We start from the raw sequence: 12,451 nt of genomic DNA on the forward strand, positions 1-12,451 counted from the left end.
GAGACGACATCGCTATAGCAACCGGTGGCTGGGCCGCGAGCCGCGCCGCCGCCGCCGGCCGGGTGCGCGCGGGGCCGGATATAAGGCGGGGCGCGGCGCCCGCGCCGGTTGGAGCTGCGCGCGCGGCCAGCCGCCTTGCGGGGACCGTCCCGAGCCCGGCCCTGCACCCGCCCACGCAGCGTCGGGACCCGGTGCGCTTAGCCAGGGGGCCAGGTTGGGGCGGAGCACGCCGGGCCGCGCCGAGAGGCCTCACAGAACTGCCTGCACCCTTCGGCTCCAAGCAAGAACTACCGCGCCGCTGCTGATGGGACGCGCGGCACCTTTGTTTCCACCCGCCTCCTGAGAAGTTTGTGGTCAGAAGCAGGATGGCCCGGCCCATCAGTGGCTCCAAGGCAGGGAAGCAGTTGGTTGCGATGATGGCGCTGTCGCCAGCGGCCGCTGCGCCCCGAAGAGGCTTAGAGGGGCGCACACCCCCACCTCCTGCTTTCTTGGGCACCAAGCGTCCTCCCTGCTGCAGGTAACCATAGATGGCCATCCCGTCGTGGCACTGAGAGAGGCGGTCGGGTGGGCCCTGGCAGAGGAGACAAGAGTGGGGTGGGGCAGAAAGGATCAAGAGTGGATACCCCCCAGGGCATCACCAAGCTTGGTGCTGGCTGGGCGCAGAACAGAACCTTCCAAGGGTTGAGGGTGTGCTTGAGGGCCCCAAATATAGGACCTGGGCATCTTGCCTAGTTCAGGGGGTAAACTGACTTGCCACAGGACACATGTCAAAGGTTTGACCAACAGGAAATACCCGCCTTTGGAATTATCTCCAGGTGGGTCTGAGGCAGAGTGCTCACGATAGTAGTTCTTTCTGAGCGCAAAGAATAGAAGGGAGAAACAGAGGAGACTTCCCTAGGGGAGAATGGGATGGTGATCTGCAGGACTTCTCTGGAGTACTCCTCTCGGCTTGTCATAAGGCTGGGCCTCTAGGAAATTCAGAACTTGAAGAAAACGGCCTCAAGGGTGAGAGGAGATGGAGACGTATGGTATGATGAGGAAAGAGGGAGGATGGATGAAGGACAAGATGAGCAGTTAGCATAAAGGGGACTGGTCTGGGGACGTTTTCCTCTGGCAGTATTTTGGAGATCTCTTTACTCTCTCCTTTCTGGGGTCCCGGGGTGTGCTTCTGTACCATTCGAGCGTGCCAGCTGGCAGCGAGTTAAGAGGACCAACTGGGCCAGGGCGGAGCGTTCGGAGAAGCAGGTGGGGGAGGCCCAGGAGAGTGCGGAGTCCTCTGACCTCCCAATCCCAGCCTCTCCAAGGATCACCTTTGAGCTTCTACCTCCCTTCCCACAAAGGGAAACTGCACTTTCTCCCACCCCTAGCTATCCAAGACCCCCCGCCAGGTGGGGCGGTCGTTTACTCGCCAGAAAAACTTCTGACTCAGAGCTGTTTGAACAAGACCTTATTTATTTCATTTCTGACTAATGGTTTCGTTCCTAAAACTCGCCTCATTTGCGGTTAAAGAAGCTGCGTCCCCAGACATCTGGGTAGCCCCCCCAAATCAGCAGCATTGACTTTTAAAGCCGAAGTCCCTTTGCGTCTTCGTTGCAATGCGACGCTCCAGGCTGGACTGCTTTAAAGAAGAGGGGTCAGTATAAGGATTGCCAGGGCCCTGTACACGGTAGAACCAGCTGTGTGCTGCAGTCCACCTGTCGAGCCTCACCGTACCTCTGCCTGCCTGGGTCCTATTCCACTCAGTTTCCGTTCAGTTCTTCAGTTGTCCATCGAAGTCAGCAGACCTTGGGCTTTCCTAGGTACCAGGCACCGCGCGTTCCTGCTGGAAACCGAGAGTCTTCCAGGAGAAAAGGGCTTAGTGGTCCAAATGGTTTTCACCAAGCCAGGATCGACAGATTTTAGGGATCAAGCAAATGTGAGGAAGTGGAGAAAGGAGGAGGAAGTGCCCAGCCGTCCCCAGCCTAGATGCCCGACTCCCAAAGAGCACCGTGGCTTGGCTGGAGAGTGCTGGTCGGCCACTGGAGTGCTGCGATGCTTTTGGTATTTTGGGGTGGGTATGGGCGTTGTTGGGGACATTAACGGCTCTGGACAGAGTGCTTTGTGGCCCGGGAGGCTGGGCTGCGGCATTGTCCCAGCTAGGACCCTCTCGGGGTTGTGAATACCGGAGGCTCCCAGGAACTCTCGACCTTTTGTGTCCTGCGCCATGGTCTGATCTCCACGACCTCTACAGAGATCTTCGGAATTAGTGAGGGGGAAGGGACAGGGAAACAGGGGTGAGAAAAATAAGGTCTGTGAGGGTCAGCCTCCCAGTGTGGGGGAGGGGACTTGTGACTGCCGCCATCCAGCTTCCTAGACGCGCTTGACTCTTTCCACAACCCGGTACTGACCAGCTGGGCAAAGCCAAGGCCTTCTGGGCCTGAGAGCGGGTGAAGCTAAAAATGATATTTCAGTCTTGAAGGTAGTTGATTCTTGGGTTGCGGCTAGTACAGGACTGGACTGGACAATACGGCCAAATATCTCATTCTAATCGCAGGACATCACCTTAGAAAACTCCTGACCACTCCAGGCCTCAGGCACGAAACAGGCCAAAACACTGGCCTGCAAGTGTTCTGAGGGTACCCGCCGCCGAGTTTTGAGTTCTGATGTGAAGAAAACGCAGGCAGTGGATCGGAAAAATGCAAGTGGGCAGGTTTCCTTTTTGGATAGATCCATTTGGCCAGTTCTCCGCTGGCTTAGCTGGCTCTTCCACCCTGGACGATTTGTGGTTAACAAGCAACATTAAAAATGAGTTCATAGAACTCTCTCCTCCCTTTCAACATCAATTTCATGAATTTTCCGTTATCTTAAAACCGAGCGTTTTTCTAGAACAACTATTTTAGGAGTGCGTCAAGATAGCAAATAAGTTATTATCTTTTGTATATTCACTTATGTGTATGTCTGAAAAATTTCAACAAACAGCCTAATTTTAAAAACAGCACATAACTTATTTTCATTAAAGTTTATGTTTAAAAATAATTGTTTCTTGGGAGATTCTTCTGCCCATATAAGCTTTTTTTTTTTTTTTTTTTTTTTTTTTTGTGGCTATTTGAATGGCAGATTTGCAAGTACAATTTCATCTGTAGAGGGGAACAATAGCTTTCAGCCGCACAAAGGCCTTCTCCCACCCTGAATTCAGACCGCAATGCCTCTTGCTCTGATAATAGCTTCTGAAAAGATTTTGTAATGCAGAGAATTAATACATGATTATTTCCGCCTGACTTCTCTCATTTATTAGAATTCTGTGGCAAATTCCAAATTAAAAATAGTTCAGTTAACAGCTTTAAAAAATACTTTTAAAATATTTTAAGACACCTTCCTCCCCCTCCCCATTTTTAAGTTTGGTCGCTTGTCCAGGCTTGAAAAATGTTTTGCTAAAAACTGTGGTTGGTTTAAAGTGGTAGTAACTATATTTTAATAAGTATATCTTAGTAAACTTAAAAGGAAATTTCCAAATGATTTTCTAAGATGCTTCATCTAGCTGGTCAAAGACAAACTTGTTACAGTAACTCATAAATAGTCTCTGAGACTAATTTCTGTTTCACAGGGGGAAAGGTTTTGCAGTCATAATAACATGGGTCCCCAAAAGAAAGGGATGGGGACATGTCCCTCATCTTATCTTAAGGCTTTTCCAAACCAAAGTGTGTGTGTGGTGGATAGCTAAAAGAGGCTGAAGCTAGGTTGCAAATCAAATTCCGTAGAAATAGTACAATGAGTATGTCAACAAGAGAAATTTAGTATCCATGAAGCTAAATGCTTATGCTCCTAACTTTTTTGTGCAAACAGATTTTAAACTGCAAGTCAGAGACTTAGATATCTGGCTCTTGTGATTGGTTATGTTACATTTTATCTTGGGAGCATGCCTGCAAATATTCACCATAAAGTTCTGTACTGGTGTGGCTTAGTTCTCACAATTGACTCTAGGCATAGAATCCCACAGCCCTCAGCTTTATCACAACATTTTAGGAAGTTATAAGGGTGGCTGTTAAGGATGGCTCAGAAGAGTGACACTGGAAACCCCATTTGCCTCACAGGCAGAGGTGGGAATGTTGAACTCAACCAGGATATGGTCTAAGAGCAGCTCCACAAATCAACTTCCCTACTCCCACACTCACCTTGCCTCACAGCTTCTGCAATGCCACATATTCTAAATTTGAGGAGCTGCAGATAGAGATAATAGTAAGACAGTGTTCAAGGTTACAGTTCACCTGAGCTGCCTCTGAGCTGGCACAACCTGGACCTGCTTATTCCTGATTATTTTTAAAGTCTGTCCTACTCCTATTATTTTTTTAAGTCTGCTCAGAACTTGATAGTGTAGTGCTGGTGTGCATGCCTCCTGCTTCCTGGATACACAGCTCCCTCCCCTCCCCCAGCACCTCTAACACTCCCCTGAGAATCCTCTCCACCACCCTCCTCAGCCAGTGCTATTCCAAACTTTCAGAAAGAGCTTCCACTGTGCAGAAGGTGTTCTGCTTTTAAAAGACATCTGACTGTAAATGTCAAAGTTATAAATATTTAAACATCATTTTTCTTTCAATTTCAAGTCAAGACTGATAAGATGTCTGTGACTAGTCTGGGCCACCTTCTGAGAGGCCCAGGAAAGCTGCCTGTAGTCCACACCAAGTTGCTCATCCTTGGGAGGTTGCCATTCTGAGAGGGACTGGAGTACACTCAGGCTGTGGCCTGGGTCAGCCCAGGTGCAAACTCACTTTTAAGCTTCCAGCAGACTCACTTCTCCCACTGAAACTCCTGGTTAACAAGCATTTTTAAATGTGCTTTTTCAGCTCCAAAAAAAAAAAAAAAAAAAAAAAAAAAAAAAAAAAAAAAAAAAAAAAGAGAAATATGTAAGGCTATGTTAACTCAGTCACTATACCTAGAAGAAGATGCTCAACTGACATTAAAACAAGAATTTCTAGAAAATTTATCCCCCCTCCCCAGATTCTTACAATCTCACCCACTGCTAGCAGTTCTCTCTCCCACCCCCCACCCATTTAACCCTCCAAGCAGGTCATTTTGGTGCTACTGTCAGGCAGAGAGTCCATTCGAGATAAATACTCAGGTTTGAGAAGCCATCAGTCAGTTGAGATTCATATGTTAATATTAGATATATATTGACTCCAAGGGGGTCCCTTGGTCCAGCATCTACCTTACCCTCTTCTGAAGTCAGACATCACTCCTTTCAACCTCCACTCTGCCAACCTTCCAGGATGCCCTCCCACCCAAGCCCTGAAGCCCATAGCTTCAGATCTGCTTGCCTCCATGACTCCTACCCCACAAGCCAGTGGTGGGAGCTTCTTATCTAGTGGGATTCTGGGGCAGGAGTATAACTGGCACTGATCCTGGGCACTAGCCACTCCTCAGGACCAGGCAGGGGGTGCAGAGATGGGTGGAGCCTAGGGTAATCTGGCCGTGCCCTCTTCAGTTCTCCCACAGGAGCCCAGTGAGAATGAAGTCTCTGCTCTTGGCAGTGACAATTTGTTTCAGCTTCTGAGTAAATCCCAATACCCAACTGGTTTAAAGTAAAACCAAGAAAGATGAAGCTGGGATATCCCCTCTTCTTTGGTGCAGTCCTGGGCTTTTCACTGGGTCTGGTTGCCTCTCAGGCTGCCCTGCAGGCTGCCATGCAGGCTGGGGCCAAGTTAACTTGTAGGAGCATCACCTGCTTCTTCCTGTGGCTCCATAGTGCCCAGTGTCTGTCACCTGGCACTGCTGTCAATCAGGCAGTTAGTACTCCGAACCATTGGTCGCTTGGAGCTCCCAGCCCTGTGGTTCTTTCAGCTCTGTGGAACTGCGGACCCACTGCAGAGTGTACTGATGGTCTGTCACATACTATGGCCCAGCATGGCTATTCGAGAACCTATATAAAGCCAAGGAGTTTCATGCCTGAAGCTAGGTTAGGGAGGTCCTATTCCAGCACCACGTGGAGCGCAGGTCCGCTCAAAGCGTACGCTGGGCTTTAGTTCAGGGACCCTCCAGCAGCTCAGGGGCTGGGTAAGGTGCCCTTGGCACTGCCATCCCACCACTGCCTTTGTTGTGGTCTGCTGGGAAGAGGCTAAACAAGCAAGGGCGTCAGGAAAGCAGCCATGGACCCAGCTCCCGCCCTGGCATACCTAGGACCACACTGAATCCTGGAGAGTGAACGGCTCCGTTTTGCGAATGGTGCGGTGGCCCACTGGTCGGGAACTTAAGGAGAAAGGGTTTTTTTCCTGGTGCGAACTGCATCCAGTCATGTGAGGACAGCCATGTGGCCCACGGAGAAAGGGTTATTTGTGTGATTTGGGCTCCTGCCGATGCTGGGGCAAAGAAGTGTAGCTTAGAAACTGGGATGGGGACTTCCCTGACTTGGGGGAAGGGACGGGAGAGTCTGGAGTGATTTCTTTCTAGAAGCTCTCATGTGGGGTGGGCGGGAGTGAAAAGGGGAGGGGACCCAGGAGGAAACCAGGAGAAGGAAGGGAAGGGTTCCATAGCTTTCTCCACGTGCAGGGCCCTCTGTGCTCCTGGCTCACAGCAGCTCCCGAGTGCCGCCCACTCAGTCCTGGGAGAGGTGTCCACGTCCCTGCTCCTGGTCTCCTGCTCCCCTTCCAAAGGTCCCCTCTGCCAGGCCTTGGAGCCCCCTCCCTTCCTCTCTTCCATCCATTACTGAAGCCCAGGAACCTCCTGGGTCCAGAGCCAAGCAGAACCAAGCCGCGCATCCAGGCAGGAAATCCCGGAGTCTTTTCTCATTTAACCCGCGTTTCCATTAACTCGGTCCCAGCGCCCGCTAATCCGCGCACCGAAGGCAAAAGCAGGCTAATTAATGACCAGCTTTTCCAGTCAAGACTAGCGATAATTGCTTTGGTGGCCTTTATGATTACAAGATAAAAATGGGCCCGGCCTGACATAAGAGACACTGTGTACACTCAGAGACTGGAGGAAACGAAGAGTTGGGAGGCTGAAAGCGGAGCAGAAAATTACTAATAGAAGAGAGATAATGAATAGGCCGGCCAGGCATTCATGGGGAAAAATCCATTTTGTTACCACGCGAAATTAGGTGGCGGAAAGGAGTTTGCTAATTGTTCTTCTCTTGTAGCAACCAGGACTGAGGCAGGGGCGTGCTCTTCCATTCATTTCCCGAGTAATTGTGGGGGTTGCTGGCCGGGAGTCGTGGGCGATTTGCCTGCGGCCCTTCCATTTTCCTGTGGCGTGTTTAATTGTTGCTAATACACCTCCTAATAAAGCTAATGAGGGGGGTGCTGTCTGGCTATCTGCCCTGGATTTGAGTGACAGAAAAGATTTTCTCACCTATTCCCCCAAGATGCGAAGTGAACTTCCCAGAAGTGAACTTCCCAATCGTCTGTTCTCAAAGACCTTGTCCCTTTTGAAGGAACAATACTCAGGTACCAGTAGTTGGAGTCTATGCCCATAGAGAGTGACTAGAGCTGGTTGCATGAGCTCACAGAATATCTTCTAGAGCAGGAAGTCCTGTCCCAGAGCTATGATGACTCCAGCCAGTGCATTCTATTCAGACTGGGGACTACTTAGTTCTGTTAACATTTTACCCACCTCCTGCCAAACAGGTGCTGGGTTATATGCTCTGGACAAAATCTGTATCTGATTAGGCAGGATGTACACTTTGTTTTACTTAAAACAGCAAGTTAGGTACCAAATATTTTACATTATTAAGTTTGAAAAGCAGGCATCATTGGGGTGGCTAGTGCTTAATAGAAATTCAGTCTGGAGGCATTGTGGTGTTGGAATTTCCTTCTACCTGTGTCCCTGCACAGCCTCCTCTCCATTGTGCTGACACTGCACTAAGTCTGGAGTTGTATGTGGAGGGGATGTTCTTCTGGAATCAAGGTTCCTTGTGTAGTCACCTGTTCTCCTCCTTCTCCTCCTGCAGAAAGGAAAGCTCAAGCTCCTGCCCCATCAGGAAGAGCAAGAGGACTCTACCAAGTTCATTGTGCTCACCTTCCTCTCCATTGCCTGCATCCTGGGTGTTCTCCTGGCTTCCAGCCTTGCCTATTGCTTCCGTCACAACTCTCACTACAAGCTGAAGGACAAATTGTCTGGGCTAGGAGCTGACCCCAGTGCAGATGCTACTGAAGCCTACCAGGTAAAAATAAACTTTTCAAAGTTTCCCCTTGGATTTGCCAAACTTGATTTGGGAGTGGGGGAGGCAGTCTGTCCCCTCCCTCTCTATACTCCCTCATGAAGTCACAGTACAGGCTCTTTTATGATGACAATTTGAACTTCTCATTAGCATTCATATAAATACCTTGTAACCACAATTTTATGGTTCTGTATTAATCTTACACCGTTCTTGGGTAGTCTTATGTTAGCCGTGAGAAATGGTTTGTTAATTAGAAATGTGGAAAAAATACAATACATGAATTATGCATTATCTGTTATCTTAATCTGGCCACTATTAATGTAACACACCACAGTTGCAAGATGGATTGGTTGTGTAGATGTGTGAAGATGACTCTTAAATCATCAACTTCCTTGGGGTCTTATAGGAAGGGATCTTTTGACCTGATCTGTTGACACCCTCTGCTATTGTTCAGATAAAGTGAAACCTAATGCTGATAAATGGAACGTAGAATGCATATGTCTTCATGAATCAGCAGTGGCAGCTGTATGCTATGTGTGCTAGAAATGCAGACAGGCACCCAACATGTCTGGAAGTAGACCAGAAGCCGGAGAAGTATGAGCGGCAGAGTCAAAAAACAAGGAGCATAATAAACACCCCATAGTTTTTGGGAGTTTGGTAGTATTTGTTTCATAATGAATGACTTGCTATAATGAAACTGTGATTCCACTCCGCAGCAATGGAAGCCCAAAATATATAGACATCAGGGAGTTCAATTTTTTAAACATAAAATATCATTTAACTCTAAATGTATTAATCTATTTAGGGTTATAAAATTACTTACTTGATTGCTACATTTAAATTTTTTAATCAATATACAGTTTAAGGTTCTCTCTAATTTATTGAATCTTTTTGTCTTTTCTCACCACATGTCTGTGCTGTCTAATGTCTTGTCAGTAATTCACATCACACAGTATGTAAAGTAAATGCTGTCTGTTCTGTTGTCAAAGTTACTTCAGTGAGCTCTCTGGCTCTCTCAGGAAATACGGCGACTGTCCAGTTGTCGTCCTCAGCTAGTCTGAGCTGGCTGCCCCTTGCTCTGTAGCTGTTCTGCATCTGCCACACATGGCTAGTTGAGAAGAATTTATAAAGCCCCTTTGCTTAAAAGAGATGAGGAGACAGCTTTTGGTCCCTTTTCAGAATTCTTATCATCATCACTGAATGGAGAAAAACTCTGGTTTTCTGAAGGAGGGTCACAAGCCCGGTCAGGATGATCTTTTTCTTATAAAGAAATGGCAACTTCAAATGAATTGAAGATGGTATTTCAGGCGCATGGCACATAGCTTTGCTTCAAAGCCAAAGGGAAAAAACCACGTTTGAAGAAGCAGCCTGGAAAAAAAATGTCACATAAACTAGTAAGAATTTACCCAGAAATTCTATTGAGCAAGACCATCAATACAGGATGCCAGGTCCTTAGGGCCAAGCAAGTGTCAGAGCATAAATAAATAATCACACTCCACACTCTTCAGTTCTGTGTGTGAGAGACAGAGATCATAAAGACGGAGGTTTCCAGAAAGCATGGCATCCTTTGATATACTTTGAAATTCAAATATAAAATATTGATGGAATGAAAGGTTGGACTTGCATGCAGAAATGACTAATTTTTATAAGATTGTGGGTAGAAAAATGCATACTTATGACTGAGTTTGTGATAATTAACAACAACAAAAGAAAAAAAACTCTTCCTGGTGACAGCTCTAATTAATAGTATCTGTGATTAAAATCATGTCCTTGCAGCAAGAAAACTGTTTGAATTTCTTAGAGTGACCTTTTTGTGTTTCTCCTGGGGGCATGGTGGTTAAGTTGATATTGATTTTATAATGAGCTCTGGTTTGTTTAATAAGAATCTGTAATCCCGACAATAAATGAAATGTGTGCTTTCCTTCAATCCAGATTAATAAAAAAGAAAAGACAGGGGAAACTTTTCCTTCAAAAATAGGATCTAGAAAAAAGTTGGAAGTGAAATGATTGGGAACATTTTCTGTTGGGCTTATTTCTGAAGTCACTGACTTAGTGTTATTACAGCAAGTTACCCTGATAAGATGGGGTCTGCTGTCATCCAACCAGCAGGCTCCTTGGAAGGACCATGTGCAGGGGTTGCTTTGGCTGGTCCTCAGCAGGCCAGGCCTCAGCACATGGGGATCACGTGGTTGTCAGCTTTGGGTTTAACTAGGTGCATTGAAGGCTCACAGCTGTGGTTATTCGAGGCTTCTCTGGAAATACGAAGCACTGTATCCATCAACGGGGTCTTAAGGCTTTGGATTTTCCATTGTTGTCATTGAAACAACCTTCATGTTTTAAAATCTTCATTAAAAAAAAAACACCAAAGCTGAGAAGCTTGTAAGATGGCTCAGCTAGTGAAAGTACCTATTTCTAGAACCCACATGGTGGAAGGAAAAAAACCTCCCACAAGTTATCCTCTGATCCCTACACACACACCATATGGCATGATCACTCAATAAATAAATGCAATAAAAAAAACCCTATAACATGCAACTACAAACTTCAGGGAAAGGGTCTTCTTCAACGAATGTATATACTCCTAAATCTTTTGTGTATGAGTATGTACCTCAGTGGTACCTTTTGCTTACCATAGATTTAGCTACCAATTCATATATTCATATATATATATATATGTGTGTGTGAATATATAATATACATAATTTGTGCTTCCAGATTTGCTCATTGTGTCATTGAGACTGTGAATAAGAGTTTGTCACACTTTTCTTCAGTGATCACAGGGACAATTGAATACCCTGCTGCTGTGTTTTATTTTGTGGGGACATGATAGAAAAGTGGTTCATTATTTTAAGTTTATAAAGAGAGAAAAGGTTATGCTGTGAGTGGGTTGAAAGTTACCCAGGGATGGTGGTAGACAGCAAAACACTAACTGTGGTCACCAACAGAATGTAGTGTTACCTTGGAAGTGTGTAGTGAGAACACAGCACAGCAGAGTACACGTATTCTGACTGTGGGGGTGGGGTAGGGATAGAGATTAAGATGCTGTGGGCTGGAGGTGGGGATAGAGATTAAGATGCTGTGGACTGCCCACACAGCCTCTGGCTGTAACTTTCCTTTCTCCTCACATCCCCCAAAGAGAATCCTCATGTTAGACAGCACCAAGGTCAGTGTGGTGAGAGGATCTTCTCAACAGAAACTGGGAGACCTCTCTTGTGCTCTGTCCTTTATGCAGCACCTTCTGAGGCATAGGTGGGCAGGCTGTGAACTCCACCACTGCCACCCAGGCACAAAACCATGTGCCACAGATTGTGAATGTCCATCTTGAAATGGCCTCAAAGTGGTCTGGAGTGTGAATTATTAGAGTCTTGTGAATATCTCTAAACATGTTCACTTTTTCTTCTCACGTATTTGTATGTATACATTGCTTCCCCATGGGCCAGCAAGAGGGGGAGAGGAGAGAGGGGGGGGAAATAGGGAGGAAAGAGAAAGAGAGGGGGTGGGAGGAGAAAAAGAAAGAGCGAGGAGAGAAAGAGAGGGGAGGGAGGGAGAGAGAGAAAGGGAGAGGAAGAGAGGGGGAAAAAGAGGGATGGAGGGAGGGAGGGAGGGAGAGAGAGAGAATGAATGCCACACACTAGAGCAGAGGCCAGAAGAGGTATTAGATTCCTAGGAGCTAGGGCTGTAGGTCTAGATCATTGTGAGCCACCCGGTATAGATGCTGGGAAACCAATCCTGGCTATCTGAAAGAGCAGGGAGCTCTCTCAACTTCTGAGGGCTCCCTCCTCCTCCTCCTCCTTCTTCTGAAAACCAGATCTTCTTAGCAGGTTCTTGCTTTTGGTCTTGTTCCAAGGTATCAGCCTCAGATAAATACAGTGCAGCTTAATTTGTTCATGCTTTTAAATTTTGGACAGCTAAAATACATGCTCAAAGGTCACTGTGAACTTTGACAGAGCTTTCCTCATTGCTTCAATGTGTTGTTTTCCTCTAAATTTATAAAAGATGCTTGAGTTATGCCTGTCCTTCATGACCTCACCCTCCACATAACCCCCAAATAAAACAACTTCGTTTACTGTTTTTTTTTTTTCAAAATTGCCTTCCTATGCTATGTATGTGCATGTGTACATGCTTACATGCCTGTATGAACACGTAGGTCTGTGTATCCACTCATTGAAAGGCACAAAATCTTGATGGTCAGTCCCAGGGCACTTTTTGCCTCTTACGCAGGTGTCCCAGTTCTGTGGGAGGTGATTGGGTAAAAACTGTGCCAAAAATAAGTTGTTAGATGATTAGAAGGCATTCTCCCCTTTTCTCTCTGAGTCCCTTTGAATT

At 46.7% G+C, this 12,451-nt stretch overlaps 1 protein-coding gene across 2 annotated transcripts in view; it reads left to right on the forward strand.

Moving 5' to 3' along the window:
* The window catches only part of Ptprn2 (protein tyrosine phosphatase receptor type N2), a 790,024-nt gene that overhangs the window by 665,939 nt on the left and 111,634 nt on the right, over positions 1-12,451 (forward strand). For both annotated transcript variants that reach the window (XM_031356691.1, XM_031356693.1), the window contains exon 13: positions 7,916-8,128. In XM_031356691.1, the coding sequence (XP_031212551.1) occupies positions 7,916-8,128 (213 nt within the window). The remainder of the gene's footprint in view (positions 1-7,915; positions 8,129-12,451) is intronic.

This window comes from Mastomys coucha, unplaced genomic scaffold, assembly GCF_008632895.1.
Source record: "Mastomys coucha isolate ucsf_1 unplaced genomic scaffold, UCSF_Mcou_1 pScaffold6, whole genome shotgun sequence".
NCBI lineage: Eukaryota > Metazoa > Chordata > Mammalia > Rodentia > Muridae > Mastomys > Mastomys coucha.